This window comes from Camelus dromedarius, chromosome 12 (genome assembly GCF_036321535.1).
Source record: "Camelus dromedarius isolate mCamDro1 chromosome 12, mCamDro1.pat, whole genome shotgun sequence".
NCBI lineage: Eukaryota > Metazoa > Chordata > Mammalia > Artiodactyla > Camelidae > Camelus > Camelus dromedarius.
The window spans coordinates 62,254,799-62,274,604 of record NC_087447.1 but is presented as its reverse complement, the minus strand read 5'-3'; the positions used below and the strand labels follow the sequence as shown (position 1 = coordinate 62,274,604).

The following is a 19,806-nucleotide window of genomic DNA, read 5'->3' as shown; positions in this document are numbered from 1 at the left end:
ACCTTTTAGTAACCTATAATGAAAAAGAATATGAAAACGAATATATATATGTATATATCTGACTGAAACATTATGCTGTACACCAGAAACTGACACAACATTGTAAACTGACTACACTTCAATTAAAAAAAGAAAAAGAAAAAACAAATTTACAACTCACAAATTCTATTTCTTTCTTTACAAAGTAATAACTTATAGGGCTTCTTTACATGAAAAGATTTAAGCACAATTAAAAAAAAAAAAACCTCTGAAAATGACATACTCAGTTTCTTAGAACACAACTACTAAATAAAGCAAGACTTCCTTCTAGTCATTCCTTGAAAACATAAGATTTGCCGGGACAGATCAGGAGCATCAGGTTGAGGAACTTGACTCAAGTGTTAGTTATTGGGTACCTGACTACCCTCAGCTCCTGTATCAGGATGTTCCAGCACTGAACGGGGTGCCCTGCTTTCAGAGTGTCCATAAGATGCAGATCAGAAACCAACTTCCAGGTGAGTTCAGAGAAAATACTTCCACGTCAGAACCAGTAGAGCCGAGTCCCTGCAGCAACACCAGGCTCTGTCCCTTGACAGTTACTGGCAGGACTCATCTTATCCCCATATCTTAAGTTCCTTGAGGTCAAGAACACTGTTGTATTTATCTTCTTGACCCTCCAAGCTCCCAGCAAGATGCACAGTATAACAGGGTGGCCATGAATGTATATGATCCAGTAAAGGAGAAGAGGTGGGAAACCATGGAGAAGGGTGGCTCTAAGCTTTCACTCTCAAGTGACTGGCCCTTAAAATACTGTTTCACTATTTTAACTACTAGTAGTTTTCTACCGTCCCTGATCAAAATCATGAAGGAATAAGGCTGCTCTCAGCAGAATTCAAGATAACCTGTCATTATTAGATGTCTGAGCAGTCAGTCCTTCATGCCAGGAGGCAGTCAGATATGACACTTTGAAAGGTACTTGTTTATAAAAGGCCAAAGTAGCTTCTTTTTTTTTTTTTTTTTTTTTTTTTTTGCATTTGATTCAATACCTTAAGCTAAAGACACCTTTTTAATCCATGAAAAGGGACAATCATCATTCTGGAATTCTCCATGTAAAACACAAGAGTTGTTCAAATCACCTCTCTCATCAGTGTCATCACCCTAATTCCTAAAATGTAGGGGACCCTGGTGTAAGATGAACATCCTTCTCCCCCGTGCCTAAGCCTTCTTACATCAAGTGTAAGGTGTGCTTTCTTGGAGTTAGCAGTTATTTTAGCCAAAACCTCAGAACTACTTTTGTGTCTCGACAGCTCCGTCTCTGCTGTGTATAAAGAAAATCCACTACACTGAAACAATCACGAAGAGAAAAATTACTTAACGAATCAACCACCTAAAATACGACAGTTGCTCAAACTGCACAAGGCTCATTCAAAACTGGAATTATAAGAGAAATGGATCATACTTTTATAATCATATTTTTAAATAGAACCTAGCATATTACTGAATTAAAAACACCCTTTAACCAAACAAATGAAACACCAGCAATAATCCGCACTTATTAAAGGTAGTTGATTCTTCCTGAATTAAAATCAGATTCCACCACTTTGGGTAACTACTTAACTATTAATCAGATTAGATCAAATTTGAACTGCTGATGACTAATTTTAAAATAAGTATTATATGAACATTTACCAGCCCAGACACACATTTTTCTACGGAATATTTGCAAAAAAAAACCAAAAAAAAACCCAAAACTTGTCACAGATGCAAGTGAATAAAACATCTAAAAATATAGTATTTAGCAATGATAAAAATACTTGAGACAGCAAAGGAAACATCACAAATGAGCTTTCCCAATACTGTCTTGGCATACAAATAAGTGTCTCCTGCAAATATGAGTACTGGATTTCCTGAGAGACCCACAGCCTGAGAAGCAGAGAGAGGATGCAAAGAGGTCCCTAAAATGAAAACGTGCACCAAAGAAGGCGCTGTTGAACTCAGCAGCCTGGAGTAGCAGATTCAAAGCCAACAAAGAGTTAAACACCTAGGCTAGCTCAGTAATGAATGCTTAGTAAGTTTGGCCAGGGAATATCAAGTAGATACCAGGGCTAGAGCAACTGCTAAAGGGATGACCTCCTTGAATCTCATTTGCATAGCAATGAGATGTCACAAAGGCATTAAGTCTGAAACCGCAATGCTGTTTCTAATCCATGCTTTATTTTGTTGTGACATTAAGCAAACTGCTTTTTAAAGTAAAACAGAAATGATTCCAGCAATGCAAGGCTGGGGATTGGGGGGGGGAGGGGAGCAAGGATGGATTATGAAACAGACTGGAAAACAGCTACGTAAAGAGCTACTGAGTCGCTCTGTAAGCAAAACCAGCTGAAAAGAACAATAAAATAATAACTTTCAGGGATATTTCCAAACCAGGTAAGACCTGGCTTTTGTCAACTGATATTATGTTACTTGGGCCAAGAATAATGCATGTCTACTCACAACAGACAAAACAATATGTCAATAAAATGAGCCAAACTCTCTCCAAGTGTATCTGTTACAGCCTTAGGCTGTTGCCTGTAATGATGCAAAAACCTTCAATTACAGTTTGGGGTTTGTTTTTGTTTTGTCTTAGTTTGTTTTAAGGAATTGTGCTTGCAAGTATTATTATCATTAGCTACTACTTAGGGAGATTGAGGGCTTTTTAGTCTACCACTGAGGAATGCAACTTCTTTTTAATACACTGTATTAAATTACATATACAGCCAAGACTGCAAAAGAAGCAACGGAAAAAAAAAACAAACACAAAAAACCCAGCATTGAAATCAAGCTTTTGTGTTAAAGCCATTACAAATGGAAAAAGGCATTCAACAAAATCTTGAATATTCAAGCTCTACCTATACTTAAAAAAAAAAATCCAAACTTCAAATGTCACAACTTCGTTTCTCTCTCTGTCTTATGTAGCAAATTCAAAACCAGTCACAGTGCAATTAAATGAAAATAAAACCAAAAAACCTCCTCCACGATGCCTTAAACATGTGACTGATCCATTGTTTCACGGCAGTAATTACCAAAGAACATAAAGATTTGTACTCACTTCTGTCATAAACTCAGGCAAAATGAAAGCGAAGTTTAGCTGCCTATTCCTCAAATCCCCGAACCACATTTCCAAAGGCATAAAAAACAACTCTCTTACTTTGTGATTTTTGACAGCACCTCAAGTTATTCACCAGACCATAGGAATCTACTTCGGGCAATGAAATTAATATTTCAGTGAGTCTTCGTCCATGAAACAGGAAGTCTTTTAGTAATGACTTTGGACTGAATAATAAGAAAGGCAAGAAGAGCAGGGTCCCAAGCCAGAGGGTAATTGTGATTCAAAGACTCTTTTATGCAAATAAGACCCCTCATCAAGCTAATGCAATTTCCTACATTTTATCTTCTGTCTTTTTATTTACATTCAGCTGAGAAGTCCCAATCAGAAAATAGCCTAGTTCTAGCTCCTTGATCCAGCCTATCCTGTGCAAGTACAGTCACAGATAACTGCAGGACAGTCACTGGGAATCCAACAGCCCAACTCCCTGGAGTAAAACGACATGAACTCAGACCATCCCAACAATTCTGAAGTGAGTTCTGGCAAGCGGTAAATGACCCATGAAGGTGGCAATAACCCACATTGATGGGCACTGGTTACTTTTTCTCTTTCCTTTTGTGATGCCTTAGCCTGGAAAAGTAATTTCCAGGAAGGTACCTCTGTATTCTCCCCCAGGACCCTCCGGAGGTACTCAATTTGCTTCCCACTGACCTGGGTTGCATATTTAAGTTTTAGAAAACCAAACCAGATTTGCCATGCACTGGCAAGTGTTTTCAGGGATACTGTAGTCTAGAGAAGCCAGGAAGCTTCCACGGATCACTAGAGGGTCTCTGTAACTATGAGTAAAGCTGAGGACAGGCCAGGGACTCAGAACTCCACTAAGGAGAGAAATAGCTGATGGCAGAGCAGAGGGGGAAGGAGCACAGATTGTAAAGTGGGATCAAGCCGAGTTGGAATCCCGACCCTGACACCTCCTGAAGCGTGACACCCTGAGCAAGGCACTTACCAGCTCTGGGCTTCAATTTCTTCATCTGTAAAGTGGAGAAAATAACAGTACCCGCCTCACAGAGAGGCTGGGGATAACTGAGATAATATACATAAATCTCTTATCAATGTTAGTTGTTGGAAACAAATGCAAAAACGAGTGAAAAACTGTACATGGTAAAGTTCTAAACAAATGTAGGCTACTATCATTTATAATATCAGTATTTCCTTTTTTCATAGTCTTCTACCAATTCAACGCCTGAGGGCCAGCGAGACATTTGGGAGTGTTCTGCTTTTCAAGGATTCTTTATCCATATTTTCCTTTTGTCAAGTTTCTCTTATCAGTGTTATCATCCACACAGTAAAACTAGGATCAGATGCCACGTGGAAATAACCCATTAATCATATGCATAGTAATTGTCATTGTCATCATCATTATTATTCAAATAATGCAAGGAAGTATGGTTTTGTGCCTGCTTCTTGAACTTGGTTTAACAGCAGTGACATTAATGGTACTTAAAGCTCCTGGATAAACAAGATGAAATCATGGGAGTTCTGGCGCCTTCCCCATCTCTCACAGCCCAGGCCGCTGCAAATAAGCATGCGATCTCAATAAAAAATTACACTTGAGATAGGATCAAAATTTCAAGATAAATTCCCCAGTCTCTCTATCAACCAAATTTCCACCTCTGATTCTCCTTCATGGAAATTCCAGAGGAGTCCCAGAGGATACCCTTGGAGCAACTTTTAGGTAGGTCAATTTTAATTAAAAATCGGAGGGAGAAAATTTAAGTACTTTAATAACTAAGTAACGTAAAATATTTTTCTCACATGGAACCAAACGCATTATGGAACAGATTGGAAAATTTATGTAATTATTTTTGTAGAAAAATACCCAGCCTTCAAAGAAATCTGACTGATGCTGTGGCCTATCCGTGGGCTGTACCACTAAGCATTCATAGTATGAGACCACCCTCCTCTTCTGGTCTGGGGACTCATGTGGCTACATGAGAAGCCCTGGTTGTCAACAAGAGCTGTAGGTTCAAATGCTGATCCTGCCAATTCATCTCTGTGACCTCAGTTCAATTCCTAACCATGTCACTGTCACCTGTGAAATAATGACGCTCACAGCCAGCTCCTAGAACACAAGTGATGCTGGAACAAAAGTATATGCAAAGAGCCTGACGCAGTAGACACTCAATAAATCTTAGCCATTTTCCACTCCCACACCCTATCCCCCTTTTCCTACTTGTTATTCAGGATCTCAGAAGATAACGACACTTGGAACTCCACCAAATGACACCTATAAGTTCTCTCCAAGATGCTACATCTTTCTAGCATCCAAAACCTATACAACATCGCATTCATTCATCCATCCAGCAAATAGTCACTAAGCATCTGTCTTGTGGCAGGCACTGCCTGTGACTGAAAAGGCTCAGGAGGCAAGAAACATGTGCAAATATACTATTCCAGGTCCTCATTTCAGAGATGAAGTATTTTTCATGCCATCAAATGGCTTCTCAGCTGGGGGAAGGAGGGAAGCAATGACAAAGCATGCTGAGATCCCAGGTAATTCCAGTGTAGTTTAATGCTCTCACCAGTGTTCACTAGGATACTGAGGTCCCAATTTAGTTCTAATCAGGGATATTAATAATAACCAAAAGCTACAAGTGAGGTCCAGAAAAAGAAATGAAAAGCCCTCAGCCCCAAAGAAGGCTTCCAGATGAAACAAACACCAAGAAGAAACTGCTGGGATCTGGTCATCCGTACTTGGTCTACACAGCCTGCCCGTTTACCCTCTGTCCAGTTCAGTGGTAACAGCGACCACACCATTCAGACTCAGCACTCACAGACTGCTTCAGCCTGCCCAGAAATCTGCATGGAAGCAAAGGATCAAAATGCCTTTTCATCTAAAGAACTGTGAATTAACTCTCTGCCTTTTTAATTGCTCTCAATTACTTTCCCACTATTTATAAAGATTTTTTTTGCATAACAAAATCCAACTCTAATCAATATATGCAGTATATCCCAGCTGATTAGTGCAGTTCTTACCCCACCATGATGCTGGAGTTGTGCCAGCCTTACCTAGCACACAATTAAACGTCTGGTAGTGTCTGCTGCTACCCAGCAGGCCTCACCAGCTAATAGGGAAAAACGGGATTCACAGTTGCCTCTCCCAGCTCTTAAGTACCCTCACTCCCTCCCGTCTGTTTATAGACTTTACGAAGTATGCCTAAAGAATTAAAGGCCTTGAACCATCACACAAACCTAAAAGGCACAGGAGCATAAGGAAAGGATCTCCAAAGTCTAACTTATCTCCTCATGTCAGTAAATCCTTCCAGAAATATCAGTCTTCCCACCCTTATTCCAATACTGCACTAAGAGCACATTCTAAGAACAGAAAAGACTCAGCTATCAGACTCACCTAAATCCAATATTATGAATTATGTTCAGTGTACCTTCAAGCCAATTTTCAATAAACACAAATCACTTAATAAGAAATTAAGAGCATTACACATTTCTCATGCTCCCATGGATTCAGTGTTAATGAGATTTTGTTTGTTAAGCTCACCAAATGACAAAGTGTCTAAAAGACAGACACAGCCTTTTCCAATTTCCATTCATTCAAGAAATCGTTATTGAACATTTTTTGTAATATGACATTCCCAAGACGCACACTGATTTTACCTGCCTGCCCTTCAAATAATGCTTCTGTGCGGTGCAGTTGCAAAAAAGGTATTTGACACTTCGTAAGACTTGCTTTTAATCTGCTCTATTACTGACTGCCAGGTAACTCTGTGCATTCACTGATGCACACACAAGCTCTACTGTGTGCCAGACACTGTAAATTCAGCCCTTAAGGCAGGACTCTCTTGCCCACAATGGTCAGAACTGGGTAAGCCCGTACCCCTGGGAACCTCCGTGTCTCAGTACCCACTGGAAAAATGTGCTGACTGCAATTCAGTGTAATAAGAGTTACAGCAAAGGTGTTTACAAATAATTTCATTTTAAAATATAAATTTAAAAGGCTTCAAATTTTCTTGTCAGAACATTCTTACATATGTATTTAATGCTTTCCTGGGAAGAAAATACTCAGCACTGAGACGTGCTCCCACTTCCCAGGAGATTTCACCTTTGCCTGTAAACATCAGACTCCATGTGTATGTACCATTAGGTACGTAATGCCTCTATCAGGACCTCCTGGAAAATAAAGCAGTGCTACTGAAAGGTGACAAGCATTTGGATGTACCCAACATGCCTTGTTGGTGTCTTTACCACACTCACTGAGAACTTCCAGTAAAGATCCACAGCTTTGACAGATCAGCCAACCAAGAACCTGGATGTATGTGCCTGGAAGATCCTTCCTTCAACTAGGAAATGTGGACCTCAAATATACCACAGTCATCCCTTGGTATCTGCAGGGGATTGGCTCCAGGGCCCTCCTCCTCGGATACCAAGACCCAAGGATGCTTACCTCCCTTATAGAAAATGGTGTAGTATTTGCATATCACCTACACAGCATCCTCCCAAATTCTTTAAATCCTCTCTAGATTACTCATAACACCTAATACAACGTAAATGCTGTGTAAATGGTTTTACATGCAACGTAAATGTCATGCAAACAGTTGCCAGCATGGCAAATTCAAATTTTGCTTTTTGAAACCATTTTGAAATATATATATATATATATTTTTTTAAATTTTTGATCCGTGGTTGGTTGAATCCACAGATGCAGAACCCATGGATATGGAGGGCTGACTGTCTATCCCACCAGTCCCAGAAGCTTAAGGAAGTCTTAACAACTCAGGGATACTCTGCAATGTTTGGTCTTAGATGGTCCATTGTCAAAGTCGATGGTATCTTATTCAAGTTGAACATCAACACATAGGGTCATTCAGTTTTAACCATTAAACACTAGTAAGATCCAGCAGTGGTAAGAGTGGGGGATCAAAGATTGATGTTAGGCCACGGAGCCCAGGGAATGATGGTCTATAGAGGGTAAGAGACACCAACACAGGTGAGTTCATTACAAGGCAGATGGTATTAGGTACTATATAGTAACATAAACTCTAGTGGGCAACAGGGTGCAGAGATGTGAAAAAATAATACAGCCAGTAGGCGTGAAGGCAGAACTTTAGGATGGCCGAGTGATCCAACCAGTGACTACAGGAGTTGGGAGGTAGGGGGTTACAAAGGCGCCAAAAAGCACAAGGAGAACAAAAAAGGCAGGAGGAGTGATTGCAGGTAAGAAGCCTTGTGTGGTAAGTGACACTTCTCTGGATGTTCCAAAGGCTGGGAAGAGGACTGGTCCCACACAGCGTCTTCACAAAGGACCTAATATCATCAGCGCTGTAATCTGGGTTGGAATGGCCTGACCCCACGGCCCAGAAATCCTTAAGCTGTAACATTTCTTCATCCTCTACAAAAGACCTTGACAGTTACAGCCTAACTCCAGGTCCCTCTCCCTCATTTAACTTCTTCTCTTCAAAGCAGGGCTAAGGGAGCAGGCCAACCTAACCTCCAGGGCATCACATATTTAAGAGGAAATATATTTCCCGTATGTGTACACTTGTGCCTCTCTTTAAGAAATCTGATACACAAAAATTTAAAGTTGAAGAACAGATAAATTAAGAAGAAACATAGTATTCTTTACTTTATAAAAGAAGGTGCCACAGGATCTGTTTAAATAGTGAGATTTCCCTAATTGAATGCAGTTAAAAATGTGATTTGCTTTAAAAAATGAGATTTATACTCACATTTAAAAACATATCTACTGTATAAGAGCAATCTAGGCTTATTCACTTTATTATAATAACTACTGATGAGCTGTAGAAAAGTAGCAAGTCTTATGAACCTGTATCTCCCTCTCTCTCTTTGGAGAGGAAGCATAATATGTTATTAATCCTACCGATTTAACAGAAATAGGGAGAGTATAAATTAAACAGACTGTGTGTACTGCTGAACACAACTTGGGAATCAAGTGATTAACGCAAATAATGACACATACAAAATGTGCACTTCCAAAGTAAAAGAAGATTATCTAATTACTGGATAATTCAAGGAGATCTAGGAGACTGATTTGGTGAAAGAGTATGTTTTTTTGTCTTACATTTCCCAGTCACCTGTTCAGATGGCATAATGTCCTCATTGTAGTTGTCGCTGTCTTCTGAACATAAATGGAAGGCATGCTGTCCCACTGTTAATGCAGGGACTTCCGAGTAGATGATGTTACTTCAACTCAACAAAAGAAGTCAGTGCCATCTTTCTGCCTTTGGGTCACACGTGCATTTGGTCAATTTTGGGGCCTATCTAGGTAAACATTAGCCAATTGAGAAAGCAAACTTCTGAAGGGTTGGGTACCACATTTGTTTTGTAAGCCCCATGCAAAATCGGCCCAAGGTAATAAGAGCACTTAATACATTTTTGCCAACAATGACATGGATTTGAAAAACCCAGCACAGGCCATCAGAAAGACTAACAATATAATGTGTACTTAGTTCTCCCAGACTGTGAATGATCTGCTGTGTCTACCGGAAAGATGCAATGCTAGATTACAGTTAACTGCTCCTAGTTGGAAAACATACCTCTGAAGACGAGGAATTAAGAAATCATCTAAAACTTGCTGTTCACATTCGTACCAGTACAGGAGGCAGCTACAATTTAAACTTTAAACAGGTAGTGACAAACCCTCAAGGATTAGGTGAACCGTGTTTCTCCCTCTTCTTCACTCGTTGTCAACGTTCCCAAGTTATTTCTTTACTAACTGCAGTATTTGCAAGTATTTATAACCATCGGATGGAGTTCAAAAAGAAATATATTCCACAATAAAGCTATTAAAAAAGAAAAGAATTTCCCCAATCTCCTGTACTACTGCCAAATTTTCCATGCCCACAATCTGGAGTAAAAAGGATTTATATCACTAGATGGTCAGCCATAAAGCTGCAAACGACACAGAGAAATGCAGATTTAAATATTAGGTAAATATATTACAGAGCTAATAGTATTAAGAAGAAATTAATCTCAAACTACTTTATAACTGCTAGAACAAAAATTCCACTGTAATGATGTTATTTCCCAATCCTTGTTTTTCAGTGGTAGGGAGATGTTTTGGTGGCACTTCATAATCTTAGGAAATATCATGGACTCATTCCATGGGACCAGGCATCCATGGAAGAAGAAGCATCCTCCTCATCAGGTGCAAAGTCAAAGGGGAAAAAAAAAAGCGCACATCACTCAAGTCAAGAAGTGCAAAATGGCAAATGGTCAAGTTCCAACACCTAAAAAGATCCAAGACATTATGAGCTTTTAATGAGTGAAACATGCCATGAGAAAGAGACCTTCTGTCAATAAATCCAAATCCTGGTTCACTAATTAACATCGAATACAGTGTCTGAATACACAGACACCAGACTTCAACATCTCTTAATTATATTCAATTCCAGGCATATTTTTCCATTTAACTGACATTCTGAAATGCCTTTACAGTCCTGTCAGGCAGGTACCAAACTCTCAAGGGAGATGACTACCCACTTCTGAATTCTGGTTCACCTGATTGACGTGGTTATTATGAAATTTTCTGTTTTGAAATGTGGGGAGGAGTCACACCCCACTTTCTGTTACTCCAGCAACACTCAAGTCGTCTGCATTTGGCCCACTTTCATGTGCACATCTCTTCATAGTGAGGCTCTCTACAGCCAGGCCAATCTGACGGGACTGTAGCTGCACGCTCCAGCCTGACACAGGATCCCACCACATGAGTACACAACGCACAGCTCAACCAATCACGGCACCACGGCCACCACTCAGCCACCACCTACAGCCAGAGAATGTTTAACCACAGTCTTTAAGACAGATTTTACATGCCCCAAATATTAATCACATACTTAGATTTTTAGGAATCAACAAAATGTAATTTGTAATAGATGCTCTAAGTTTCCAAAAAGACCAAGCAACGCCTTCTCCCAAGATATAGCCTCATTCTGCTCTTAAAGAAAACACACACACTCACTGTTTATTTGATAGAAAAAAATACAACATTTATACTGTCATTAAGGACATTTGTCACTAGAGTTAATCTGTATCATCTGTCATGCTTTCAGATATTTACAAGTGTTAAGTAATGTTCAATGATATTTAGTAGCACTAATAATTTGGAGTTTATTTCAAAATGTGAAACGTAATAGCTGCTCCAGCCTGCTCACTTTTTAACCTTCCATGGTACTGTAAAGGCTCTAATTTTTATCAGATTGTTTGGAACGTAATTTAGTTTAAGTCCTGAAGTTACAATGAAGCTTCCAGTTAACCTTTCAAAGCTATGCATCATTCACCAGCTGGGCTTATCTCTGACATCTCAGAAAAGAAAAGAAATAAACAATAACTGAAATAGCATTTGCAACTGCTTTGCAAAGTACAAGCATCAGCAAGTCACGATGAATGTCCAAGGTAAAGTTCTAACCTTTTCACCCACATTCTGAAAGCTACTGTTACTAGGCATACTATTGACTTGACTTTTTTTGAATGTTAAACAGCAAGCAACCTACTTGAATGCCAAATTCCTAAAGGACCGAACACCTCAAGGTTTGCTGAAGCTAATTCTGAGATTCCTAAGTGTCAGAGGAAAGCAGGAAACTAAGAATACGCCAGTGACATCAGACTCAGGGAATGAAGTTTCTTCCTAACACATGACAGAAGGAGCCTGCCAAATTTCATAGGTTCCTTCAACTTCCAACACGAAATAGTGCTGTGATTTTTTTTCCCTTAAGTGTACACATCTTTAGCCACAACTATAAGCTCCCTGAAGACATGATTCACTGTTTTGAGCACTGCATTAGACTTATTTCTAAAAAAACAAAATCACAAATAAAAAGAACATGGAGCAAATATTGATGGATTACATGGAATTCATTCCCCGAATTCAGAATTACATTAAAAAAAAAAAAAAAAAAAAGACCCCAAAGCAAGAGTACAATATAAAAGAAGGGAAGAATTTCTGTTCCTGAAGATGTTTGAAATCTTCCAAATTTCATTTACCAGCTCCTGAACCATACTAGGATTACTTATTGGAGAAGGCACCATGGCAAACTAGAGTCAAACTGAGGATGAATCCACAAAAGGCAAGAGAAGTAACGTTAACCACTGGCAAAACTGAGAACCAAAGAAATGCAGGAATATGGAAGCCAAGTGGTGAACCTTCCTTGCCACCTCTTTCAGGGCCAGTCCAGCTTAATTTCAACTCAGTTGCAGAGCCCCAGGGGTCACATTCACAGCAGGAGAATGCAGAGTACTCATTCTTCATTTTCATTCAAATCCCCTGAGGTCTGGGAGATCTGGACAGGAGTGAACTCTAACTCCAGATTTGAGGACAGCCTTCGGAACAGTGTTCCTCAGCCTTTGGCTACCCACCAATACCTGCTGGGAGGCTTTAAAAGACAACAACACCTGGGTTCTATCCTCACGGAGTCTGATTTAAATGGTCTGAATGCAACTTGTGCATCAGTTATTTTAAAAGCCTTTAGGTGATGCTAAAGGGCCATCAAGGTTGAGAACTTCTACTAGAGGATCACTTTTAGGAGCTCTGGGTGGTGGGAGAAGCTGCTCAGAGTTGACTGTTGAATAATAACAGGTAGTGCCATAAATGACCCATTAAATTTTATGCAAAACAGCAAAAATGAATGATTCTTTAAAGGATCCCCTAAAAGGCAGCTCACTTGCACCAATACTTTTTAAATACTACCAACAGTCCACTAAAAAAAACCCCAGGATTGATGATGTTACCAGCAGGAAGTCAGAGTGTGTGCATGCAGGGGAAGGAGGAGGTTATGTCTGTGCACCTGCATACTGGCTCCCAGACACATTAAAGATGCTTAAAGTTCCTCCTTGAAGTTGGGGATGGGGGAGATGGGGAGCCACACAAGATAATGGAGAAAAGGGCCTGAATAAATTCTGGTGTCTTACCAAAATACTGAGTAATATTCCAACAGCCTATTTGGCCTGTTCCATGAGTACGTTCTTCCAAAAAGGAGTACTGTCCTAAAGAAATGAAAGAATTGATTAATTTTGTACTGTCTTGCCTATATTAGTTTCACTAAGAATGACTCAATTGTATTATATTCACTTTATACTCCTCCTAAAAGATTTCTTCAGCTTATTAATCTCTCCCTCCCCCTTTAGGACCCTGTTCAGTGGTATTCTTTTGTTGATTAATAAGTAAGTACATGTGTTGACTTTTAGTCTGCACATTTGGGTATCTCCCATCTTCCCAACAAAACAGTGAGCACACAGAAGCAAAGGATATATTTTAGTCTGACAAAGGATGTGTCTGAATCCCGTGTACTGCCTCGCAAAAGGAGGCAGGGTGAGTAAATATTACTAAAAATAAATTCAAATGAAATGGATTTCTTAAAGAGATAAAAGAAACAAAAACTAGGTTAAAAAAAAAAAGCTTTACTTTTTTTTAAAGAAAAAAGTAACAGAAACAACTTTAAATTCCGACCTAACAGAATAAAAACAAAAGGTTAAATTTAAGATCTACTCGGGTGAGAGGTAACTAAACAAATCTCCTTTATTAATTAGAGGCTATAATCCACAATCCTGGAACCCTGAAAGACTGAAACAGGGAAACGCTAAAATCACTCAAGTATTCCTTTCAAGGTGCCATGTGTGACTTTTCTGTCCAGGCAAGGCGACACTCTCAGAAAGCATTTTCTAAAGAAAGACCATCTCCCAACTCTCCCCAGACCTACTCTCAGGCCTGAATATTTATACATATCTATTCAGCAGAGGAAGTCACACACTTTGAGTATATGAACAGTTTCATCATTAAGTTTTGAAATCTGTTCTCCATTTTCCCTGATCATCATCATGCCAGTAAATCCATTTTCAAATTTTCATCCCTTCTACTTTAATACAAGAATATCTCAATCCTAAAATTGTGAAAATTAAGACTAACCGGGGAGTGTCATTCCAATCCAGAAGTACTAGAATGGTCATTTGTCACTGTTACATGTAATTGATAGCCTATTTTGGTAGACCAGAAACGGGCTCAAAGCCACTAGACAAGTGTCAAATATATTCTCAATAAATTCAATCTATGGCATTAAACTGAGTCTTTTGTGTTTTATTTCTTTAAGGCAAGCAAGCTTTCCTAATGTTATTCTTGGAAAGAAATGTGGGGGAAAGGAGCAATGTAAACAAAGACAGAAAAAATTTTATTAAAGGAGTAGATACGCTTCAATCGACAGAAAAATCAGTAAGCTTGAGAAGACTGTAGAATCAAAGTGACTGGAACCCAGAAAAGATAAGTACTGTGGGGGTCTTTGCAGAGGAAGTCACCTAAGCCACAAATATTTATTTGGTGCCTATTAGGCACTGTGGTCATCCTCAAAGGGCATACTAAAAAACAGACCCAGCCCTCACAATGGGGTAAAAAGATGCTCATAATGACATATTCAACAACTAAAGATTGAAATGTAGCTCAGAAAATTTTATCAGTAAGTAAAGCAACCTACACAGGGCTTGTGTTTCTTCCTTTAATTTTTTAAGTCTCTGCACATCTGTGGAAATCAGGGGCTCTCTTATCTGCAGGAAGGGATTGGGTAAGAGACATGTCTTTCCCTCTATGTCTGTCAGGTCACTTCCTTTTCAATTATCAGTGTTTGTCACAATCTGCAAATGTCACAATTCATCAATGGTCCTTCCCCGGCAATCAAAGGAAATCAATCCAAATGGATGGCCCCACCTGATCCAATCAGATGATCCCTACTCAATGCTCTTGCAGAAGGAAAGAAAGTAGGAATGACCCACAGTGTAAGAAACCAGACATCACCAATATCATCTTTTCCTCTTGCCCCACAGGAAAAAGCCAACCCACAGTCAACCGGACAGAAGCCACACCCAACTCCACACACAGTAAAATAAAGCCACCCTGGTCCTATGCCCCTTACAAACTACAATTATAGCGTAACAGCAGAACAGCCATGGGAAACACTCCTCAGACTAGCTGCTAATGACTAAATATCCTCTCCTTGGTGGTAATTGCCTACTTTGTTCTGTTTAACATAATTCATCAGCCAGATTAGAGCAGGTCATCCTGTAGCATATGAAGAAAGCAAGGCTGGTAACATAACCTGACACATCAAAACTGTTCTTGTGTGAGCAGCCTGAAGAGCTGCTGCTTTACAAAAAGCTGTGAGCTGGCAAAATAACCATATAGCATACAGGTCAGTGGGCAGCTGCTCTGTTTATTGCTACTCATTTCATTTTTGAGTAGCTCAGCACAACTGTAATTGCTAGTTAACAGACAGACTGGGTCCTGACTATTAAAAAAAAATCCCCCAAAATGACTCTGCCAGGAACCAGAATAAATACATTTGAAAAAGGAGAAGGGGGTAGGGGGTGGGGGAAGTGGGGGGCTTGATAACCAGTCTCTGGTCAACAAACACTGACTGTGAAAATCCTGCAGCTACAAGACATGGAGCCAGCCCAGCAGCTGACCGATTTCTGATCTCTGAGCCAGCTGCCTTTTATGTGAAGTTCTCTGTGTGGCTCTGATATGAAGACATTATAACTGGACAGTTCTGGGAACTTTCTCATCCCAGTTCACTGTGCACAGAAACTGGCCCCAGCACCATTCATTGTCAAAGTTCCAAAAAGGCAACAACAAGGATTCATGATTAAATATCAGCATGCTATTGAATTCTAAGACACAACTTTTCTCCTGGTTAACACGTTAAACACCCTCCCCCCAACTCCAACTCTAGGAGAAAAAAAGCACATCAAAGCGCTGAAGTTATTATGCATTTTTTGTCTTTGTCTCTTGGTGCCCTGATTTTCTTGGCTGTCCTTTATTCTCGCACTGCTCAACTGCTCCAATTTAGGAATAAGAACTCAAAAAAGAATAAAGAAAAGGAAAAGAAAAGAAAAGAAAAAAAAAAAAAGAAAAGAGCCGTTGGCTCTGTGCAGTTTCCAGGATCCTGCAGAATCTCAACCTCTCCATCTCTTCTCCCCTCCTTCTCTCCAACATCCCCTCTCTTCCTTTCTTTCTCAGATTCAAATCTCCACGTCACAAACCAGAACATTATTCAAACGTTCGATAAACGTTAAGAGAAGTTCCATGCCGACCGGCAGAGGTGAAATCTGGGCTCTCTTTGATCGATACGGAGAAAAGGGCACCTCAGTCCTCAATTCCTAGATGGCGGGCTTTCCCATCCACCACCTGGACTTGCCGCCTGGATCAGGGGTAGAATCATCTGCAGCCTCTGGCCGGTTCTCAGTCTCTCTGCATTTATTTTAACTCAGCCCGGGAGCAATCAGAGAATCTAATCCTAGCAACAAAGCCAGGAGCACAAATCTACCGTGATGAACTGGTCGGCCTGCTCCCCCGCCCCCTTCCTCCCACCACCCGTGACTTGCCTTTGAAAAGACAACCGTTGGGGCCAGAAAATTAATATGTCCGAGGCTAGGAGAAAAGCAGCGGAATACAAGTGGCCAGGAGCGGTTTGGGTTTCGTTGTTTGTTTGTATATCTTTTTAAACATAAAGGACCCACAAATGTGAACCCGAGCTAGTCAAGCTCCCCGTGGGAGCGGCGCACGGCCATAGGCGCTGCCCAGACGGCTCGCCCCCCGCCCCTCTCCCGCCTGGCTGGGGCCGGGGTGAGTGGGGGAGGTTCGCGCGGGTTTGTCTGACACTTGTAAATGGAACTGGGATCCAACTTGGAAAACAAACGCGCCAAAGTCTGGGGGCGGGGAAGAGCTGAAGACCCGGAGAGGAGGAGAAAAGACTCTTCCATCAGCGGCGCAATCCGCGTTTCCCTCCCTGGGTCCCGCCGGGGCAGCTGCAGGCTCGCCCGAAGCAGAAGCAGAGTCCCGGTCGGCGCGCGGCGGTGGGGAGACGGAGCTCGGGGCCGAAGCGGGTTGAGCCTGCCAGACGCCGCGAGCCACAGCCACCGACCGCCCACGCTCCAGGCCGCAGGCGCCTCACGCTGCCGGGAGCCCCTCCTGCCCACCTCCCCCCGCCCTCCACCCCCCGCCAACCGGCGACCTCGCCTGGTCCCTGCAGAGTTCCCTCCTTCTTCAAATCCTTTCCGGGATTCCCTTCCATTGCCAGGTTTGCCCGCATTATTACACGGAGCTGAAGCCGCAGGATGCCACCGCCAGCACACACATGCACACACATCCCGGGAGCGCCCTCCTTTCCTCTTGGCGCAGGCTACTGGAGAGGCTCTCTTAGCTCGCAGCCAAACTCCCGCCACCCCCGCATCCTTGCCCCAAGAGCGCCCCCGCCCATGAGAGCGGGATAGGGAAAAGTGAACAATAAAGTTGCTCTCCGCGAAGCCTAATCGTGGTCAACGTTTAACCACCTAGGAAAGCACACGCGACAAAAGTCAGCAGGAGAGGGGAGGGAGGAGCAGAGACCACAGCGCTGCTAAAAATACCCGGGCGCACCGCCTCGCGCAAGCCCGGGGGCCAGATGCACTTTAGCTCAGCGACCCCCACTGGCGGAATCCTGGCGCGCACCTTGCGCTGCGCGAAGACAGTCCCGGCCACCTCCGCCGCCTCCCGGCCCGCTCCCCTCAAACTCCCATCCTGGCCCTGCACCCACACTGGTCCCAGCAATGGGGGATACCCCGGCTTCGCCTGGGAAGGGGCCGTGAGCCTGGAGCTGGCGCGTCCTCGCATTCCCCAACCCAGGGAGAGCTGGAACGCACCCCCAGGACAGTCAGACCCGAGCGGCTTTCTTTTCAGAGACAAGCAACCTCCAAGCACGCCCGCCAAAATCCGTGCACTACCAAGGCATTCCGTTTCCCTCTCCCTGTCAGGATAGCGGGAAAAGTCCCATCTCCCCGCCACTCCATAAAACGCTGTCGCCCCAGTCCAAGAGCCGCTGCCATTCAGTCCATACCACCCTGCCCATGACCCCCCGCAAACCGGAGTCAAGCGTACAGTGGACCTGCATAATGTGTAGTAACCCCTTCCTCTCCTTGGCGAAAGTGGAGTCTGGGCTCTCTGCTCCACCCGTAGCCTCGCCAAGCGACGACCCAACTTGAGCCTCCGGGTCCCTCAAGTGCATCCATCGGCGTCTGAACGTCCTCCCAGCGCCCGACGGGCACCAGCTACCAAGTAAGCTCGCCGCCTGACCCTCTCATCCACCTGCAGCCGGCTGCCGGGGCTCGGAGGGGCCCGGCTTGAGTGTACCAATCCGCAAGCCCCCTCCCCAAACTTGGCCAACTCTCCATGCCAACCACCCGGCTACTGCCGCGATACCGATCCGAGCCTTCTTCCCCTCCATCTCGCGGCGGCGGCCAAAGCGGCTTGGTACCGTGCTGAGGCAGGAACTTTACAAGGTGAAAAGTTTCCCCCACGCGCTCCACCGGCTCTCGCCTCCCGAGCCCACCTCGCAGCCTGTCTGCACCCAGGAGCTGGAGCTGTGTTCCCGGAGGCGCGCTCCAGCCGGTGCACCGGGCAGCCAAATAATAACGTTAAAAATCCCCAAGCACCCTTGCCTCCGCCCGCGATCCTCCGCTCCACCAGGCACTTACCCCGTGATCTTCCTCTCCGGGCGCTCCTGCTCAGGGCGAACCGGCCACCCGGCCGCTGCCGCCGCAGTGCCCGCCCGCACTCGCGGGGACTGAAGCCACGAGCAGAGGCGCTCGGCGTTCGGCGCTCGGGACGCTGCCGCCGCCGCGGGGGTTCGCAGGCGGTGGAGGGGAGCCGGGAGGAGGAGAACGGCAGCGGGAGGAGGGGGACTGGGGCGCGAGATCCCAATCCACAGCTCTGATCACAGCGCAGCCTGCGGGGAGGCGCGCCGGCTCTCGTGTCAGCTCCGAGCTGCCGCGGCCGCCGCTACTGCTCTCCGCCTGGCTGCTTCCAGCTCCCCATCACAGCAGACGCCGACGCACGGCCAAGCCCCTCTCTCTCATCTCCCCCTCTCGCTTCTCTCTGTGTCTCCTCCTCCCAAACCGCGAGCTCAAAGGGTGAGGGGGAGAGAAGCACCGGCGTCCGGGTTGACCAGCGATCTCCGAGCGCTGCGCAGGGAAGACGGGGCGGGTGGGGAGTGGTGTGGGGAGGGGGGAGGTGCGGCGAGCTGGAGGGCGCTCCCGGCGCCGGGCCTGGAAGCCGGACTAATTTTAGAGCTCGTGTCTTCCCCCACCAGTCTCTCGGGGCTTGAGGATCACACCAACGTGGTTCCTGCGGCGGGTAGAGCGTGGTGCCGGCTTCGGGGGACTCCCACACACCGCTTTCCGTCTCATTCCTACCACACCCCTTCGCAGAGGTCGAGAGCGTGTTACCGTCTTAGGACAGATGAAGAAACTGAGGCACATCGAGGTTAAAATGGCTTCTGTAAGAACCCGAGATTAGTTTGCAGCGTGAAGATGAAACCATCAAATGTCGTGCCTTTTGACTTCAAAGGTGCTTCCCAGACGGGGCTCCTGCTACTTTCCCACGCATTTTGGATCCTGGGGTCATCTGATTTCCCGGTGGAGAAGAAGGAAGTATTAAACCAAGAAGGTGGCCGTGGCGCATTTCCTTCCCTCCTTCCCTGCCGCCCAGTCGTTAGAAACGTTTTTGGTCGAAATGGAGGAGAGGTACTCTGAATGACTGATTTGGGGCTTGACTATTTGCAACTTCAACCTGTCAGTCCGCCTGTTCCTGTAACTTCTGCACCCACAACCCTCCTAGGATTCCCAGACTACACCCCCACCCCACCCCCGCAGGCACACTCGGCTGCTGCTGCGGAGCCTCCACACATCCCGCGCTC

General features: G+C 43.9%; 1 protein-coding gene across 6 annotated transcripts in view; it reads right to left on the bottom strand.

Moving 5' to 3' along the window:
* Positions 1 to 19,049, bottom strand: part of FAT3 (FAT atypical cadherin 3) — a 613,920-nt gene extending 594,871 nt beyond the window's left edge. For 2 of the 6 annotated variants that reach the window (XM_064492802.1, XM_031460538.2), the window contains exon 1: positions 17,998 to 18,430. In XM_064492802.1, coding sequence (XP_064348872.1) covers positions 17,998 to 18,121 — 124 coding nt within the window. In that variant the 5' untranslated portion in view covers positions 18,122 to 18,430. Of the gene's footprint in view, positions 1 to 13,003; positions 13,079 to 17,088; positions 17,362 to 17,997; positions 18,431 to 18,586 lie in introns of those variants that run through there. The other 4 variants (XM_064492803.1, XM_031460537.2, XM_064492804.1 and 1 more) reach the window with 4 other exon arrangements.
* Between the last annotated feature and the right edge of the window lie 757 nt (positions 19,050 to 19,806).